General features: G+C 39.4%; 1 protein-coding gene across 2 annotated transcripts in view; it reads left to right on the forward strand.

Annotated features, from left to right (window-relative positions):
• arid4a (AT-rich interactive domain 4A) overlaps positions 1-21,204 on the forward strand; it is a 119,644-nt gene that overhangs the window by 26,244 nt on the left and 72,196 nt on the right. For both annotated transcript variants that reach the window (XM_063049562.1, XM_063049572.1), the window contains exons 5-8: positions 2,000-2,090; positions 11,027-11,106; positions 11,184-11,281; positions 19,201-19,336. In XM_063049562.1, the coding sequence (XP_062905632.1) occupies positions 2,000-2,090; positions 11,027-11,106; positions 11,184-11,281; positions 19,201-19,336 (405 nt within the window). The remainder of the gene's footprint in view (positions 1-1,999; positions 2,091-11,026; positions 11,107-11,183; positions 11,282-19,200; positions 19,337-21,204) is intronic.

Genomic DNA, 21,204 nt, shown 5'->3' on the forward strand with positions numbered 1-21,204 from the left:
AGGTCATCCAGTTGCTGCTCCAGATCCCTAACATGGTCTTCAAGGAGCTGCAGCTGGATGTACTTCACACGGCTGTAGTTCCCTGGGAGACTCTAGGTCTCCCAGTTCCCCCACGTCCAGCACAAAGAACACATCACAACCATTTAAATAGTACAATAAGAGAGAAAAAAAACAAAAAGGAACCCTTAACAGATGCTTTACACAGAGCTGATGCCTCTTCCGAGCTGAAGCCTCTATTGAGCCAAAGGCTGTTGCTCCTACTCTCGCCACTGGCCTCTGCTGCTGACAATGGCCCCTCTGCTTATCCCTTCTGTACTTTTATTTAGTTCACAGAGTTCTGTTGACGCCGCTGATAGGCCCCGTACAATCGACAAACGCCCGCGAAGCTCTCTTTTTAAATATCACTGCTGACCTGCGAGAAGCACCTCTTCCAATCTTGTTATTGGAAGTCACATGGGGGGCACAATAGACTATATATATTGTGATATGTATCAATTGCACATGTCCATTCATGATAACAGAAAATTGTATTTAAAAAAGTTATAGTGAAACCATATTTAACATCTGGTGATATTATCAAACCACCTTAACTTCTTTTAGATATCATACTTTGTGTTTGAACTTCAATATAATGCCTGAAAACTTGTTGAAGAGATCCAGTTATCAAGTATGATTTTGTTTCAGCCTAATTCTGGGATTAGGTTACCAGGTTTGTTATTGATAAGAGCAGAAAATGGCTTCTGTTAATCATTAGCTTTTTTTAAAAAAGGCAAAGCTGCTTCATGAGTTTGTATGACGTAGATTAATGTAGTGGGTTTATTGCGTTCACTTTCCAGAAGTGTCTGCGTGACCTTGGCTTCACTAGAAGAGAGATCAAGTCAACCAGCAGGGCTGTAGCTGAGGCAGCAGAGAAAGGATCAGCATGGGTGTGGACCAAGTATGTCCAGAGGGGCAGATAGTCGGACAGTGTATACATACCTTGCAAACCGTTCAGTAGTTGCATAGACACCTGAAGAGTAGACTATCTGTTGGATAGAAGTGACCAACAATTCTGATAGAGGCAGATGCCAAGTTTTTAAGCTCACCAGTGGGAGGTGGTGCTTTAGCACTGCTGGCCCACCACCTCGAGGGAGTCTTGATCATAAGTGGGCCGAAACTCCTGAAGACAGGTGGCAGATCAACTGATCCCACTGGTGATAGCACAGGACAGTTAACATCTTAGTCCACATGTATTTTTTAACTGGTGTTAATACATGTGTCCTTTTTACCCACCATGGTCATGACATTTAAAAACAACCAAAATTGTACGCATACACTAAAATGCTTGACCGCCTTTGCCACATTTTATATCTGTTAGTGTCATTTTTTCTACCATGCCACCAGATTAGCTAAATAGAAAGAATTCTTGATCTGATGTTTTTCCAGGTCATTTAATTTTCTATGTAGAATGAACTGCCTTTGTGTTGGGATTGGTATAAAAGACAAATTTCTTTCTCACTACAATTATTAAATGCAAGTATTTTGGGTTTACTGAAGGTACAAAGATAGGTGGCGCTGGAAGATGAAAGAGTTGATCTGCAAAGCTATTACAGGTTAAATGAATGGACACCGGCATGAGAAAATATTTAAGGAGTTGTTCTTTGATTTTTGTGTTAATATGAAGTGATCGGGTACCTAGGCTCTTTGCAATGTAACATCAATTCAGTGCTGTAGAAATACTTTAGATAACTGTAAGAGAATGCCACACTTGATATAACACTCATTTCTTTAAAATCGGCAATTTATTTACTGCAGTCCAAATAAAAGAAGTTTGCATGACAATTGATGTAATTTGTAGTGATTCATGTTTTATGTGATGTAATTCTTGAAGGTGGTAATTTTGTTCAGTTTTGGATAATTGTTAGATTGCTTTATATGATATACCGTATAGTTTCATGTATCTCATTGTATGATTTGCATAGTGCATTTTTGTTTCAAAGTGCTTTGTATTATGCTGCAGATTGGAGCTTCAGTCGAGGTGAAAGGATCTGATGGTTCTTACCAAGAGGCTGCCATCAATAAATTGACAGATGCAAGCTGGTATACAGTAGGTGAGGGAATAGTTCGATGATTCTCTGTTGGTTTACTATTATTTGTACGTGAATTATGTTTTGGTATTAGAGTACAAATTTTGGACTTGGAAGTATCCAATTTGTTTTGTGATTACCTGTTTTTCAGGGTTGCATGACTAAATTTAATCCATTTTGATTCAGATGTCTGGACCAATGGGTTTAGTACCTGTTCCATCTGAATTTAACTTAATCTTCCAGAGAGGTGATAATTAGACTAGCACCTGTACCAAATGGGAGGGAGGAGGTGAGAGGTGCTGTAAAATCTGAAATATTTTTCTCTGACCTTGTTAGATTATTAAAACTGGTCCATGGCTCATGCTGCTGATGTCCAGTTTTGAATATGTCGTCCGCTTGTGTTTTTGTAAATGATTTGTTTATTTGTTTAATTGTTTATTGAGAAGATTTACCCAAAGGAAACCTGAAAGTTAACTTCATTATTGTCAAAATGGTATTCTTAGTTCTACTCTGATAACTAGTAAAAATAAGTTATTTTGTTTTAAAAGCACATTTAGAATAGAACAGTACAGTGCTATATGGGCCGTTCAGCCCACAATGCTATGCAAATCTTGATGTAAATTCAATTAAATGCGCTCCTCCTGAGCATCATCCATCTCCTTCCATTTCCTTCATATTCTATCTAAAAGCTTCTAAGAGTCCACCAATCTGCCTACTTCCACTACTATCATGGTAATCCATTCCAGGCACCCAATACACTATGGTTAAAAAAGAAAATGTTGCATTTAAGTTTCCCCCTCCTAACCTTAGAATCATGACCTCTGGTATTGGATATTTATATCCTGGGGAAATGATCATGACAGTCTATGATGCTTCTCATGATTTAAAGTAAATATCAGGTCTTCCCTCTGACTCTGACACTCTCGTGAGAACAATTCGAGACAGTCCAAACTTTTCTTGTAGCTTATACCCTCTAATCCAGGCAGCATCCTGGTAAACTTCTTATGCACCCTTTTCACAGTCTTCACATGGTTCCTAAAATGGGGTGACCAGAATTATATGCAATCCTCCAAGTGTGGTCTGGCTGAAGTTTTATATAGCTGTGGCATTATACCTGTACTCTTGTACTCAACACCCCAGCCAACAAAGGCAAGCATGCCATATGCCTTGTTTACCTGCCTATCTATTTACATCCCCAGTTTTACTGAACTATGGATCTAGACCCCAAAGATTGCTCTGTACATCAATGCTATTAAAGGGCCTACCATTAACTTATACTTTCTCCTTTCATTTGATGTCCCAAAGTGCAACACCTCACGCTTGTCTGGATTTTAAAATTGGGAGCTCTAATTGAAATTTGCAGGTAGCAGTAGGATTCATATTCTGGGGGCGGGGGGCATAAGGTAAAGATTATTCTAAGTCTAATAATAATGCTGAACGCCTTTAATTATACTTTGCAACTTTGGTGCAGGGCATAGGTAGCAGAGTAAAGTAGCAGGGTAGAAGATTGGCTGACTGGTAGGAGGCAAAGAGTGGGAACAAAGAGTGCCCTTCCTGGTGGGCTGCCAGTGATTAGTGGTGTTCCGCTTGATTCAGTGTTAGGACCATTTCTTTTCACATTATATGTCAATGATTTGGATGACGAAATTGATGGCTTTGTGGCCAAGCTTGTGGACGTTACGAAGATAGACAAAGGTGCAGGTAGTGTTGAGGAAGCAGAAAGTCTGCAGAAGGACTTAGAAGTGGTGAATGGAATATGGTGTAGGGAAGTGTATGGTCATGCACTTTGGTGGAAGGAAAAAAGGCACAGATTTTTCTAAATGGCAATTTTTGATTTTCAAAAATCAGAGATGCAAAGAGATGTGGATGTCCTCATGCAGGATTCCCTTAAGGTTAACTTGCAGGTTAGCATTCCTTTCAAAGAATAGAAAAGCAAGGATGTAATGCTGAGGCTTTGTAAGGCATTGGTCTGACAGCACTTGGGGTATTGCGAGCAGTTTTGGGTCCCTTATGTAAGAAAAGATGTGCTGGCATTGGAGAGGGTACAGAGGAGGTTCATGAGAATGATTCCGAGAATGAGAGTTAATGCATGAGCGTTTAATGGCTCTGGACCTGTACTCGCTGGAGTTTAGGAGAAAGAAGGGGAGTCTCATTGAAACCTATCAAATATTGCAAGGCTGAGATAGGGTGGATGTGTTGAGGGTGTTTTCTGTAGTGGGGGTGTGTAGGAGCAGATGGCACAGCCTCAGAATAGAACAGTGTACATTTAGAACAGGGATGAGGAGTAATTTCTTCACCAAGAAGGTGGGGAATCTGGAATTCATTGTCACAGATGTCTGTGGAGGCCAAGTCATTGGGTGTATTTAAAGCAGAGGTTGATAAGTTCTTAATTAGTAAGTGCATTGAAGATTGTTGAGAGAAGGCAGGAGAATGGGTTTGAAAGGGGTAATAAATCTGCCATGATGGAGTTGCGGAGCAGACTGGAGTTGCTGAATGGCCTAATTCTGCTCCTGTGTCTAATGGTCTTATGATCTAAATAGTTAAATTTGCACAGAAATGTTAGAGATATTATTTATTCATTTTCCAGAGAAGTAAAATGAATTCATGTTTTGTTTCCACTGAAGTCCACTATGCACTTGATCTAAACTTTTCCAAAGTTTATTTGCTTATGCATTGTCACCAAATGCATGTCTTTTAATCCAGCATGAATTGAAGGAACAAGTTAAACATGTTTGTTGTAGCCATGGCATATATTCTGAATTTAATTAATGATAATTCAAATAACCAGTTCCCCTTTTTTGCCCCGTCTTTGCACCTGTATCTGCTTTATAGTTTTTTAAAAATATGTATGTATCCAATCTCAAATCATCCATGATAGCACCGTGACACCGTTTGTGCTATTGGTTGTTCCTTGAAATCTTTTTTACCTTTTGGTGTCAATTTCAATCTGCTCTCATTTCTGATGAATTTTGATGAAAGGTCATTGAAGTGATACAGAAACTGTCCCATGAGACTAAAGTGTTCTTACAGTAAACTGTAATCAGTTCTCAACAGGAAATTGAGATATATTAGGTAGATACTTCCTTTGACAATAGGGTTCTAAAATCCTAGGCTGACCATATAGTAGTTATCTGTTCTGTATTATGCTATCATTAGGTATAATATTAGAGTTATGTGTTCAAATAGTTACTGCTTTTCACTGCTGCATGTTCCATAAATTTGAGTGGCTGTACAACACCTAGAAATAGATAACTGCTTTTAAGTTCATTATGCAGTGTGGCATTGAAAATATAGAAGGGTAAATTTATAGCACTAGCAGTTCACTGTGATATAATATTACAATATGAATGGGATAATTATATAAATTTCAATATGAGTTCAAGTTTCCATTGGCTTCATTAAACATATTTGTTGCCTTCAATTTGGAAATCTGCACTTTATTAACACCAATCAATGTATTCTTTGTTATCGCTAGTTCTGTTATGAAGACATTTGAGTGCATTTTAAATACATTGCATACATAGTATGAATAGATTTATGTCTTAATATATTGCTGAAGCCACTTTTCTTTATAATTCCTCATACATAACATTTTTCATCGTGCTTTCAAAATAGTGCTGTCGTACTGCATTCCAGAAGTACTTTTGGCAAGATTTAAAAGCTTGATGAGACAGTTAGTGTCAAGGTATTTCCTCCAGATGAATAAACTTGTTAACAAATGCCATTTTGCACTTTTAAGCCACATGGTAACTGCGACATTGTTCTGGACCTTTGTTGTTTATGCTGACACTTTCTAGGAACTAAATGGGGATTCTTGACTTTTAACTGATATATAGAGGTAGTAGGTGAAATAATGTTTACTTTGAAATCCACATCAAAGTTGCTGGTGAACGCAGCAGGCCAGGCAGCATCTCTAAGGAAGAGGTACAGTTGACGTTTCAGGCCGAGACCCTTCGTCAGGCTGCCTGGCCTGCAGCGTTCACCAGCAACTTGGATGTGTGTTGCTTGAATTTCCAGCATCTGCAGAATTCCTCGTGTTTACTTTGAAATCCAGTTGGTTAGTTTGGTTTACATCAAAAAAACTTTGAATCTTCTAAATGGGAGAACGTGCGTGTGAATAACAACTCTGCAGACATGTCATTGTGTGGTTAGTGTGTAAATTTAAGGAATTATTTCCAGTTGGTTTTATCCCCACTCAACTTGGGCTTAGAACTAAAAGTAGGCATTCATTGACCAGTGACCTTTGCCTTCTAAAAGCTGGGAGGTGGGACTTGCATTCTGGGGGGAAAAAAACCTTTATCATGATTTTCCATAATACAAAATCCTGTCATCCGCACATTTCTAAAGAAATTGGAATTGAAGAAAAGTCTACTTAATCACTTGTACCACGTAAATTCCACAAGTGCAAATTTTATTGTGTATCTGTAAAATTTGGGTAGTGATTTGTGAATTTGAATTTGTCTGCACTGAAACCTTAATGGGTTGAGCATGGTGTGGAGTTTTCTAAATTTTGCTTTTTTAAAATCTATTTTCTGATTCTTGGCATCTCTGGAAAGCATAACATTTATTGCACATTCCTTATTGCCCATGAGGTGGTGAAGGGCTCCACCTTCTAAAGTTGTTAAAATCCTGCTAGTGACAATGTTGTTGTTATGCTGATGAGTATCTACTCGCAGGGTGTGGACTCGACATTGATAATGATTGGCAATGTTTTGTCCATGTACCTACTGCCCATGTCCTCAAGAAAAATGGTGATTGCCTTTGATAGCACATTGGATGATCACTTGGCTGATTGAGAGTAGACTAATTAGGAAGTTAATAACCTGTGGGTCCTGCCCATAGTGAACTGAACATACCAAGAAACCTTTCCACATTTTAGAGACAAGTGATGAAATGGAACATGTTGTTGAGAAGCATAGCTGATTCTGGACTTGGGTCTTTAGTATTAAAGCTGTGAAGTTGTCTGGTCTCGGCCTTTACTCCACAGACGTTGTTTTACTAAGTTGTATTTGAAAACATCCAGTTCATGGACTTATTTTTAAATGTTATGATACTTTAATGTTTCTTCATCATTTCTAAATATCTCTGATCACAGAAATTTATAATTAATGAAAAATGCCTTTTCTCAGCAGGCCATTGTGATGGCTATTGGTAAGAGTTATAATTTTCATTAATTGCAATAGGAATAAGAAAATTGAGTTAGAAAGAGCAGATATGTTGATATTAAGATGCAAGTCATGGCAGTAAGATATGGAGAGCAAGCTGTGGCCCATGCAGCAGGCTTCCCCTTTAAGCGTAGCAGATGATGAATCCAAAAGGATGGCAGAATCTGGCATGACAGGAGTTGCAGGTTGGCATTGAACTCAACATAGGATTGTCTTAGAGACTCCAGCTCAGTCCTGCTGAAGGATTTCAACCCGAAACATCAACCGTACTCTTTTCCGTAGCTGCTGCCTGGCCTGCTGAGTTCCTCCAGCATTTTCTGTGTGTCGCTGGATTTTTCCTTAGGGTTTACTCTCGAAGCCTTCTCTATGAATGGGTACAATCGTAAGGCAGCAGAGGTTTGAGATCAGAGATTTCCCTCTCCTAGATGAGCTGCCAACTGCAGCTGACAAGCCCCATCTGCCTGAAGTGACTGGTTTTAAGTGCCTTTAACATGCCTTTTGTACCTTCTCCTGTCAGTAGAAACAATTCCACCAGGCTTAGTAACGAAGCCCACACATGAAGGCCAGAAGCTGGACTTGGTTGTCAGAGGCTTTTTGAGATGCATACCATTGGGAGCATTTAATGTAGTAGGAGTTTATCCCCATTACCTTCCCTGGCTATAACAACCGTAAGGAACCAACTATGTCAAAGTTAAAGATGAGGTGGTTGAGATGCTGGGTAGGATAATCAGAATTACTAGATTGTCTGGCAGTACTCTTCTCCAGATCTGAAGGGGATAGATTGTAGTTTGCTTGGGAACGTGGAGACTGAAATTCTGGAGGCACTGGCTACAGATTCTAATTAGAGCTGGAGAAAGGGAAAGTAGCAGACCATGGGGAATTGCAAGTACACTGTGTTCTGGTTAACTCTGTGCCATTAGTTAATCAGGGCAGTTACTTATTTGGGACAATTCTTAAAGAACAAGAACTAATGAAGAAATTAGCCATGATTCACTTTGTTTATTTGAGACACTATGCCACTTAATTGGGACAAGTGACCATTGTGAGCATTTTCTAACTAGTGGCAGTAACCTGCACTTGAGTGGCTATTAGACAATTCACAGTGCTTAAAGTAACAGTTTTTAAATGGCATCTGTTGCATGTGTTTGTGTTCAAAAGCAGTGATTCTTTGTCACTGATAGTCAGCGAGAAATAAGTAGTAAGAATTGTTTTGCTCATAGCGGTTTCAAGCATTCAGGCTTAGAGATGTGAGAAACAGCTAGAAGTGAGATTGTTTCATTTTCACTACTTCAAGTTAAGAACTACAAAGAATTTGAAAGTATCGGCAGTCATTTCGATTGTTACAATGAAAATGAAGATTTAGAGGATTCAGTTGTGAAAAGCATTGTATGAAGACAGTCCATAATCTACATTAGGTATCTGCACTGATTTTGTTCACTTACAGTTAATGAAAAGAACATGGTAACGTAGACTGGATTAATTCCTCTGTCAATAACTGTTAGGAACTAATACAGGTTGAGCACCCCTTGGCACCCCTTGTCCGAAATGCTTGGAGCAGGAAGTGTTTTGGATTTCAATTTATTTGTTTATTTTGGAATATTTGTATCTCTATAATAAGTTATCTTTGGGATGGGACCCAGGTCTAAACATGAAATCCATGTATATTACACACATAGCTTACACATACAGTACCCTCAAGGTAGTTTTATACAATTTTAATAATTTTGTGCATGAACCATTAGAAAGATAAACTATCACAACCTCGGCCGCCCTGGTGGGCAATCAGTGGCTGTTTGGCATCACCATCATTCCCGACTCTGAATTTATGTGCTATCAGTAAGCAGTCTTTGTCGTACACTTGGTCATCACACATGTACGGATGCAGCCATGTAGCATGTTATATTTTCGTTGATGATGATCTTAGCAAATTCACCAATGGATTTCTTGCTGCTTTGTGATCAGCAGATGCTTTATCACCATGGATCTTTAAAAAATTTAATATGGTGCCTTTTCTTATTTCTTCAATCATCCTGCTGAATATTCACACTTACCTCCAATTTTCAGTTAGTCGTGATCCATCTTTGCTTGTTTCAGGATCAGCGTACCATTAAGCAGCATATGTTCACACCAACGCTGACAAATCCACTATTTCAATATACAATCAAGGTCTTATCTTTTCACCTTAAGCAGTGTTTTCTATTTTTCAATAACTTCTTTTCGTTACTTTTGTGAAGTCACTTCTCCGAACTCTCTGTGTTGTGTCTCTGTGTATCGCCTGGGAACCTTCCCAATGCTTGTGAAGTCTTCCAGTTGTGATGTCATGTTAGTGCTCAAAAAAAATTCAGTTTTCAGATTTTGTAATGTCAGATAAGGTGTTCTCAATCTGTACTGGTAGTGTTCTGACTTATTCTGTATTTCATTTAAATACATGATCTGTGAACAGCTTGCTCTCCAAATCATACTGCCCTGGCTTGCATTTTACGTAGGCATCTGGGACGCAACATCCATGGTCGATCCTGACCAACAGACTGCCTCAGTAGAATATGATACTCAGTTAAAGTTTTTCTTTTCTATACCATTTTAACTATTTCCATGAAATTTTGAGTAATTGGGACAGCTGTTTATTTGGGCTAAAATACACTGGTCCCAATGTGTCCCAGTTAACTGGAATCCAATGTATTGAGTACTTCATCAAAAAGGATGTAAGGATAAACAACTGGAGATGCTCAGGCATCCTGCAAGAAATAATTATTTGGCAAAAAAAGTAGATAAGTATGTATTGAAAAGGAATGATGAAGGTAATGATTAACTAAATTGAAATTTGTTTTTTTGATGAATCAAGATGATTGATGTCTCATAATAATTTGGTCAGTAAATTGATATTAGCACTGTCGAAGAGCAGTGGCAAAATGGGCAAGTTTGTTTTAGGGCAGGAAATACAGTGCAGTTGTCATCTGCATGTTATTAGTCTGGAGGAAAATATAAAGTGGTGTTCCATTGAGTCCTGGGTTAACTTTTTTTGGTGTACAGGGTATCCCAGGTAATGCAAGGGAGCCATTCCTAAATTTTCTGTAAGTCAGAAACTAACAATTTTCCCTAAAAACATGATGTGAAATCTTTAGCGTTGGCAGCTCTTGGGGACTGATTTGCAAAGAGTTGACTGAGGGAAGTCAATATAGGTGATAGGAATTGTGACCAGCAGGTGAAATGTGACAGATGTTTGTCTGACTATAGCCTTGGTGGACTGATCGAGGAGAGAGGGGGTAGGGTTTGGAGCTGATCTGCTGAGCAGTGAGAAAACCGTTGGCATTTTAATGATGGTATGCAATAATAAGAAATGGTCCATGGTTCTTAACGTTTGATCTTACCTGAAGGAGAGTTTGGAAAAGGCACTGGCTTTTTCAGTGGGTGATCTCTGCATTGCTTCTCAGTGAAGAGTTTCAAGTACTATTTCAGTGACAATATAATTCTCTGAATGGTGTTCTTGGACTGTTTTGTCAAAAATTGAGCTGTACTGTTTAATGTGTATAAATGTGTAACATACATAAAGCAGAAAGATTTAAGTCCTGTATTCTTCACTTATGTTGTTTACAACAACAAAAATGCCAATATAACTATTTTAGATTGGTACATGATACTATTCTTGAATTATCACATAATTTAGAGGAAATTTACGTTAATTTTTTCGATTGATGATAGCAGGAGTTGCAGCTAATCTGTTCTGATATGCAACAAATGCATATCAGGGTATAAATTTGTAGGTTATTTTTGATTCGGTGAATCTTCTTCCTTTAGTGTTTGATGATGGTGATGAGAGGACACTTCGACGAACATCTTTATGCTTAAAGGGAGAGAGACATTTTGCTGAGAGTGAGGTGAGATATTGCTTTCTAGTTGATGCCATGTGTTAATCTTTATAATTCAGAGCAATAATTTTAATACTTGGTTTTAGACCCTTGACCAGTTACCACTTACAAACCCGGAGCACTTTGGCACACCTGTAATTGGAAAGAAAACAAATAGAGGAAGGAGATCATCGTCTGCTCCTGCGTAAGTACAATTTTACTAATCAGTAATGTCTTGTTTTGTACCTCTGCAACATGAAGTAATTAAAGATAAAAGTGTTATAGGAAATGTGCTGCAGGAAATGTTAACGAAGATGTATTTAAACTGAGCAGTGATGATAAGAGTGATGTTGATGAACAGTTAGTTTTATAAGATATTCAAAGCAGTTTGGAAGTTTTAGTGGCCTCTATAAATATGCTTGTGCTTTTGCCAATTATTTCTATCATTTCAAAGGTTCATTTAATCATCAAAGTATTTAGCGTACATACAACCCTGAGATTTATCTTCTCCAGATAGCCATAAAATAAAGAAAATCCATGGAAGTTGTTGAGGAACCCCTCCCTGCACAAAAATGTAAAAGAAACAAAACTTGCAAACCTAAAAACCCTCCCCAGTCACTCCCTCGCACAAAAACTAACAGATCTCTCACCCAGACAGGGCAACTAAAACATCAAACCCCTAACCCCAAGCTCTTTCCGCGCAAAAAAAAGTGACAATAACATCAAATACCCAACCCCTCCCTTACCCAAAAAAGTAATATATTGCCCACCCGCTAATCGGCAGCAAGAAAGAAAACATAGAAAAACTGAAGGAGACCAATATAAACTACAATCCACATATGTCTCAGAATTTCAAAAACATCCTCTGTCAGCGTTGAGAAGAGCAACAGCTCGAACCAATCCTTCCATGGGGCCTCCATGCACCGAGACACAGCCTCCCGTGGGAAGTGACCCCCAGCTCGACATGACCTCTCAACCCCCAGCGTGACCCGGCCTCTTCCGCATTTGCCTGGATGTTTCAATTTTTTTCAATGCTTCGATCAGCGAGAAATGGAGTCAAACATGGTCCTGCATCTCACCTCTGGTCTCCTGTTTGGGACAGCTCATGCTCATGGTCCTCTCTTGGAAATCTTTTAGGGATAGCAGAGTGCTAGATCACTCGATTGAACTCCAAACTTCAAGTCACAGGCTCCAGCAGTTTTGAAACATAACTAAGATTAAAATGTGTAAGTAAAAGGCGTAGAAAATGTGAAATAATTGACTCTGTGGTAGATGCCGCCTGAGGAATTGTTGTTTGTTGGCGCCATCTCCACCAGATTTCTGCCATAGAATGTATTTGAAGGAAATGGCAGCAAGGTATTTAGAAATCAGTAATAATATTGGTGGAGTCAACATGGATTTATCAAAGAGAAATCATGTTTAACAATCCTTACTTTTCCAAAGTAGTTACTAGTGGAATAGATCAGGGAGTATCGGGGGTGTGATACATACGTGGATGATGCAGTAGTGTGGACAGTGGATTTGTTAACTGACAGAAAACAGTTGGGGGGGAAAAACAAGTATTCTTGGGCTGGGGACTCTGATAGTAGGGTGCACTGTAGATCAATTCTGCGTCCCTACTGGTTCCTATCAATTGCAATAATTCAGATGAGTAATGATTCAACTGTAATATTCGAAGAAGCAAATGGTACAAAGCAAGGTGGTATAATGAGATTGCTGACAGCTTTGTTAAAGGGATATAGACAAGTTAAATCAGTTGGTGAAAACATGGCAGCTGCAATATAATGTGGGAAGACAAGAAATTGTTGACTTTTGAAGAAAGCAGTTTATATATATATATATATTTATATATATATATATATATATATATTGAGAAACTGATTGTGTCCTTGCATGTAAATCACAAAGTTGATGTGTGGTTACAGCAAGCAGTTAGGATGACCATTGGTATGTTGACTTCTTTTTTGACAAAGATCTGAATACAAAAGTCGAGAAAATGCTTGTATGTTGGAACCTAGGGGGCTGCCCTAGGAATATTGTGTCAGGGCCTGGTCTCCTTACCTATGGAAGATTATATTTGTAACAAAATAAATACATCAAAGATTCACCAAATTGATTCTTGGAATTAGTAGAGTGGAGAGAAGTGTTGAATGGTGGAGCAGACTTGAGGGTCTGAAAGTCCTTTCCTGCTTCTAGTTCTTGAGTATGTGTCGCACTTGGTATGAGCAAGCACTTGCCATTTGCACCAAGTGAGTTACTTTTCTTTCATTCTACAAGGCTGATTTCACTGGCGAAGATGGTTCTGAAATGAGTGAGCTAGAATAAGTTGGATAGGCAAAATTGTTTTGCAAGCCTTTATCAGTTTGCAAAGTTTGTCTCCCATCTTTGATATTTTTCAAAGCTGTTAATGGAGAAACAAAATGTAGATTGGGATAACTGCTTTCCAGAACACCTGCATTGAGTATGTCAGATGACCCTGTTTCTTGTTACTTACCATTCTAATTCTCCTTTAACTTTCCACCATGGCCTATTGTATTGTTGCAGTGAGGCCTAACACAAGCTTGAGGAATAGTACTATCTTCGATTGGGCACGTTGCAGCCTTTCAGATCCAGTATCGAGATCGAGTTTTGTAACTTTAGATAAAACTCATATTCTTCTGCCTTTGACTGTTTTCCTCCTTTCCATTAGCATAATGTGACCTGCTGAGCATGTTAGAGAGTCCTACACTGCACATTTTCCTTTGTTATCATACTCAATGGTGCCATTAATGTATTGACCTCTATGTACTGCCTTGCCCAATCACAGTAATCTCCTTTGCCTTATTATTCTTTCCTCCACCTCTGCAACTGAAGAATACTCAGCATGAGGCATTAAATCTGTTTGATTTCTCGCAAATGTTGCAAAGTTTTGCAATGTTTTCCGTCTTCTGTTTTTTGATGTATTCAGACACTTTGAAAATCGTTAAAAATTTAAAAATAATTTCCAAAATTTTAAGAAATGAAAAAAACACTTGAAATATATTGTAAAAATTAGAGGAAAAAGAAATACAGGTCGACCTTCACTAATTCGACTACCTGTAATCCGGTTCCTTCGATAATCTGGCACTGATTATGCTTAGTGTGATCCTTCCGTAATTCGGCATTTTCACTAATCCGGCACTCCTCAGGTCCCAATGGTGCCGGATTAGTGAAGGTTGACAATATAATGGAAAATTATAACTTGTCTAATTTTGCCATTTCTTTCCTGAATCTTTAGAATTCAGAAAGTCTGAATCTGTGAGCATTTTGATTAGTGTTAATGTTGCGAAGTCTAGTGCTCAAAAGTAGGTGAATGGGCAAAGAAGTGACAGATGGAATACTGTGTAAGGAAATGTATGGTCATGCACTTTGATAGAAAGAGTAAAAGCATCGACTGTTTTCTATACAGGGAGTGAATTCAGAAGTCAGAAGGGCAAAGGGACAAGGGTGTCTTAGTACAGAATTCCCTAAAGCTTAACTTGCAGGTTGAGTTGGTGGTAAGGAAGGCAAATGCAATGTCAGCATTCATTTTGAGAGGACTGAAATGTAAAAAATAAGAATGTAGAAAAGAAACTTTATAAGGCATTGGTCAGACCACATTTGAAATATTGTGACCAGCTTTGGGCTTTGTATCTAAGAAAGGGTGTGTTGACATTGCAGAGGTTCCAGAGGAAGTTCACAGGAATGATCCTGGAAATGAAAGTGTTAACATATGAGGAGTGTTTGGTGATTTCTGGCCTGTACTCACTGTAGTTTAGAAGAATGTGGGGGGGCGGTGCGGGGAGTGAATCTCATTGAAACCTACTAATATTAAAGGGTCTGGATAGAGTGGACATGAAGTGGATGTTTCTGATAGTGGGAGAGAATAGAACCAGAGGGTCATGGCCTCAGAATAGAAGGATGTCCTTTCGCCCCTTTAGAACAGAGATGGGGAGGAATTTCTTTAGCACGCAGGTAGTGAATCTGTGGAATCATTACCACAATGGGTTGTGGAGGCCAAAGCAGAGATTGATAGTTCCTTGATGAGTAAGGGTGTCAAAGGTCATGGGAGAGAAGGCTAGGAAAATGGGTTTGAGATGCATAATAAATCAGAAATAATCAAATTGTGGAGCAGACTCAATGGCCAAATAGTGTAATTCTCCTATGTCATATGGTCCTAAAGTAGTCAAGAATCCTGGGATAATTGACCTTTAAATTCAGGTTAAGTGCATTTGACAATACTGCTGCCTCCAGATCAGAATGACATCAGTTCAATTTTATTCTTGGGGTTAAATGTGTAATCTAAGTTAACAGTAAAATTCATGCCGAATGAGGGAGATAAAATCTTGAGTGCGAGGTAGCAGTCAGCCCTTCAAGTGGACATAGAAGAAAGAACTGCAAATGCATTCTCCCAGTGTCACATTCAACCACTGTCATTTAAGAGTACTATTGAATTTACTGATGATAAAATGACTAATCTTCATTTTATTTCTGTATGAAATATTGTTTAAATTGCTTAAACTTGTCTTGAAATTTATTTTATTTAAGTTTATTCATTTATGGAATGGCCAGTATTTATTGCCCATCCCTAGTTGCCCTTGAGAAGGTGGTGGTGAGCTGCCTTGAACCGCTGTAGTCCCTGAGGTGTAGGTACACCCACAGTGCTGTTAGGAAGGGAATTCCATGATTTTAACACAGCGACAATGAAGGAATGGTGATATGTTTCCAAGTCAGGATGGAGGATGACTTGGAGGGGGATTTACAAATGGTGGTGTTCCCAGGTATCTGCTGTTCTCATCCTTCTATTTGGTAGTGGTCATGGGTCTGGAAGATGCTGCATTAGGAACTTTGGTGTGTTATTGTAGTGCATCTTGTAGAAGTACACACTGCTGCAACTGTTTGTCGATGGTGGAGGGATTGGATACATGTGGAAGGGGTACCAGTCAAGGGGGCTGCGTTGTATTGGATGCTGTCAAGTTTCTCGAGTGTTGCTGGAGCTGCACTCATCCAGGTGAGTATTCCATTACTCTCCTGACCTGAGATGGACAGGCTTTGGGGAGTCGGGAGGTGAGTTACATGCTTCAGGATTCCGAGCCTTTGACCTATTCTGGAAGCTATGGTGTTTATATGGCTAGATCAGTTCAATTTCCTGTCAAAGGTAATCCCCAGGATGTTGATAGTAAGGGATTCAGTGACGATTTGCCACTGAATGTTAAGGGACAGTGATTAGAGCCTCCCTTGTTGGAGATGTTTATTGCCTGGCACTTGCATGGCTCGAATGTTACTTGCCACTTGTCAGCCCAAACCTGGATATTGTCCAGGTCCTGCTGCATTTGGGTATAAACTACTTCAGTATCTGAGGAGTCACGAATGGTGCAGAACATTGTGCATTCATCTGCGAACATCCCCACTTCTGACCTTATGACAGAAGGAAGACCATTGATGAAGCAACTGAAAGATGGTTGGTCCTAGGACTCTTCCCTGAGGAACTCCTGCAGTGATGTCCTGAGGGTGAGATGATTGACCTCCAACCGCCAAAACCATCTTCCTTTGTGTCAGGTATGATTCCAACCAGGAGAGGGTTTTCCCCCTAACTCCCATTGACTCCACTTTAGTTAGGGCACCTTGATGCCATACTCAGTCAAATGTTATTTTGGTCCAAGTTTGGACGAAGGAGGTGATGAGGTCAGGAGCTGAGTAGCCTTGATGGAACCCAAGCTGGGCATCCATAAGCAGGTTATTTCCGAGTAGGTGTTGATAACCCCTTCCGTTACTTTGCTGATGATTGAGAGTAGGCTGATAGGGTGGGAATTGTCTGGGTTGGACTTGTCCTGTTTCTTGTGTACAGGCCGTACCTGGGTAATTTTCCACAATGCCGGGTAGATACAGGTGTTATAGCTGTACTGGAACAGCTTGGCTAGAGATGTGGCAAGTTTTGGAGCACAAGCCTTCAGGACAATTGTGGGATTTTGTCTGGGCCCATAGCCATTTCTTGATATCACGTGGAGTGAATTGGATTGGCTGCATACTGACATCAGGGATGCTGGGGACTTCTGGAGGAGGCCGAGCTAGATTATTTACTCGGCACTTCTGAATATTGTTGCAAATGCCTCAAACTTACCATCTGCACAGGTGTGCTGGGCTCCTCTCATTGGGGATGGGGATACTTGTGGGGCTTCCTCCTCCAGTGAGTTATTTGATTGTCTACCACCACTCACGGCTAGATGTGGCAGGACTACAGAGCTTAGATCTGATCAGTTGGTTATGGGACCACTTAGCTCTGTCTGTTACTTTCTGCTTATGATGTTTGGCATGCAGGTAGTCCTGTATTGTGGTTTCACCAGGGTGGTGTTCTTGGCCTGCCCTCCTGCACTCTTCATTGAAGTAGGGTTGATCCCCTGGCCTGGTGGTATTGTTAGAGTGGGGGATATGCCACCACGTCTCATAGATGCCCAGTTTTAGGCTGCTAGATCTGTTCGAAGTCTATCCTATTTAGTATAGTGGTAGTGCCTTGCAACACGGTGGAGGGTTTCTTCAATGTGGAGATGGGACTTAGTCTTTACAAATACTGTCTGGTGGTCACTTTTACCAATGCTGTCATGGACAAGTGCTTTCGCGGCAGGCAGGTTGGTGAGAATGAGGTCAAGTGTATTTTTTCCTCTTGATGGTTTCCTCATCACCTGCTGTAGTCCTAGTCTGGTAGCTATGTCCAGTAGGACCTGACCAGCTTGGTCTGTGGTGGTCCAACCGAGCCACTCTCGGTGATGGACATTGAAGCCCCCACCCAGAGTACATTCTGTGCCCTTGCCACCCTCAATGCCCCCTCCAGATGCTGCTTAATATGGAGAAGTACCAATTCATCAGCTGAGGGAGGATGGTACCTGGTAATCAGCAGGAGGTTTCCTTGCCCATGTTTAACCTGGTGCCGTGAGACTTCATGGGGTCCAGAGTCAATGTTGAGAGTTGCCAGGGCAACTCTCTTTCTACTGTATACCACTGTTCCACCACGTCTGCTAGATCTGTCCTGCCAATGAGACCGTACATACCCAGGAATGGTGATGATGGAGTCTGGAATGTTACCTGTAAGGTATGATTCTGTCAGTACAACTATGTCAGGCTGTTGCTTGACTAGTCTGTGAGACGGCTGTCCCAACTTAGGCACAAGTACTCAGATGTTAGTCAGAAGACTTCACAGGGTCGACAGGGCTGGTTCTGCCGTTGTCGTTTCTGGTGTCTTAAGTCGATGCTGGGTTATCCATCCAGGTTCATTCCTCATTATTTTCTTTTTAGCGGTTGGATACAACTGAGTGGCTTGCTAGGCCATTTCACAGGGCATTTAAGAGTCAACCACATTGCTGTGGGTCTGGAGTCACACATAGGCCAGACCAGGTAAGGATGGCATGATTCCTCCCCTGAAGGATATTAGTGAACCAGATGGGTTCTTACAACAATCGACATGGGTTCATGGTTATCAGATATTTTTATTGACTTCAAATTCACCATCTGCCATGGTGGGATTCGAACTAATGTCCCTAGCGTATAATTGGGTCTCTGGATTACTGATCCAGTGGTAATTACCACTGTGCTAAATTTAAGGTTCCTTAAATTTCCAAGATTCTTTTGCCTCTCAGGATTCTTAAAATTACTGATTAATTCATTCTGATTATTTAACATGCTGTTACTTGAATTATGAGTGTTGCAATAAGTGATGGTTTTTGCCTTGGTGATTTTCAGTAAACAATGAAAGATTTGTTATTGGATATTTTGCGATTTGTGTGCTTTAAAAACTGGTATTTATAGTTTATCATTCTTGTTGAACAGGGTTCTGTTTAGAAATCCTTCAGTAATACAGTAACTCTAATTATTCAGCTGAGTGTAGTTTCAGATGCTGTTGGTAGGTGCTTCTAGTTGTGCTACTTGTATTCCTTAAGTTTTTATGTGTACTGTATTGTTCCTATGTCATTTTTGTACAATGTAATATATTAGATAATGTAATTCTGTATTAATCAGCACTTCTCATTCCTGGTTGCTAAGGGCAGCGGTTTTTACTGTATGTAATTTTAGTATTTCTTAAAATGTAAACAATGATTCATTATTAAGAAGTTCATGACTTAAATATTTTTACAGACCTGAAGATGAAAGGGAGGAAGAATCAAGTGAAGAAGAAGATGATGATAAGCGACGTCTTAATGATGAACTTTTGGGCAAAGTCGTTTATGTAGATTGCAATGTGGATAAAAGAAAAGGCTGGTATCCAGCTTTGGTAAGTGAGAGTGCATAATTTATTGGTGTTCTTTTTATCGTTGTAAGCTGCACTGTTATTTATAATTTTTAAATAGTTACTTTGCATGATTATTATCATCAGCACATTCAGGATTGTTTGACATTTATACCTTGAATTAAAATAATGTGTGTTTATATTGTATATCAAGTTTGTAATTAATATGATATGCACTGCAAGGTTCAGAATGTGTTGCTGAAAATTGTACGCTAAAACTAAATTGTAACAATCAAATCCATGTTAGTCCTAAGGTGTCAGCAGCTTTTGGAACACTTGTTGAATGCAATGTGCTTCACATCATGAGTGAACTTTGGGCAGGGGCGCCAAGTAGTACCCATCCTTTTTCCTACAACCAGCAGTCTTGCTTCCATCTAGGCAGGCCTGAGCTTGATTCTCTTCTTAGATCAGATGTTTGCAGGCTCACTGCTACTGCAAAATCCATTCTCTGAAATAATCTGGTCAGGTTGAATTAGAAGTCATACAAACAAATGAATTAAGAGCAGATTAGGGCACTCAGTCCTTTAATATTCCTTGAACTTTAAATAAAATCGTGGTTGATGTGATTTTAACCCCAACTCAGCCTTTTTGTCTTCATGTGGTAACATTTCACAGCTTGTTTATCAGATATATATTTGCCTCTACCTTAACAATATTCAAAGATTCTGTTTCCACTATACAGTAAGACAGAGAGTTCCAAAGAAACTCAGTCCTCAGAGGGGAAAAAAGTCTCACCTGTCTTAAATGTCTGATCCCTTATTTTGAAACATTCATTCTAGATTTTACCACAAAGCATATCTTCAGATCTACCCAATCAAGATCAGTCTGGTTCCAATCAAGTTGCCAATCACTCGCCTAAAAGTTCATTGGATACAAAGTTAGTTGTGTTGTCTTTCCTCGTAAGATAACATGCCCATTCCAGATATTTGGCTTATAAACCTTTACTGGACTACTCCTAGTACTTTTATATCCTTCCTTGATTAAGGAGGGCATTAGGATATGCAGTATTCCAGACAGCCTTAAAAATGGCTTATGTAATTCAATCATCACCTCACAATTTTTGTATTCAAGTTTACTGGCAATAAACCATAAAATTCTATTAGCTTTATTTTTAGCTGCTTTCTAACCATTTGTAAAACCTGTACTAGAATCAGGTCTCTCTGAATCTCAGAGCCTCGCAACCTCTCATAATGTTTTACTTCTCCTGCCAAGATAGACAATCTCACATTTACCCTTATTATGTCCATTTTGCCAGACCTTTACTCACTTAACCCTCTTTGTAATCCTCTTCACAGCTTACTTTCTTACCTGTCCTTGTGTCATCTGCAAATTTAGCAGCCCTACCGTCAGTACATTCATCTGTCTTTAATATAAATTATGAGGTCCCACCCCCAATTCCAGAGTCATGCCAGTCATTACATCTTGCTAACCAGAAAAAGTCATAGTTATATCCACTCTTTTTTAATCATCAACCCTCTATCCGTGCCAATATGTTACCTCCTGCATTATGAGCTTTAATTTTTTGAATGCCCTGCTGTTAAAAAAAATGACTTCTCACTTCATTCAGAACTCTGTGAAAAAGAGGATTAAAAACTAATTTCCATTGAAGAGAATTTATTTTTAGTTTGAGGCTGATATACTTCACATGTAGTTAAGAAAATGTTTCCTTTTCCATTTTCCTCTTTCCATCCATCCTAAATATTTTGCAATTAGTAGTGATTTTATTGAGCTGAATCATCACATCAATTAGGAATATGTTGCAGGGCCGGAAGAAAGCCCATTTTCTCAGATCACCATGTTAGATCCTGAATATTTTGCAATAGCGTTTTAACTTCCACCCACATTTTCTCACT

The sequence above is a fragment of the Mobula hypostoma genome, chromosome 1 (assembly GCF_963921235.1).
Source record: "Mobula hypostoma chromosome 1, sMobHyp1.1, whole genome shotgun sequence".
NCBI classification, from domain to species: domain Eukaryota; kingdom Metazoa; phylum Chordata; class Chondrichthyes; order Myliobatiformes; family Myliobatidae; genus Mobula; species Mobula hypostoma.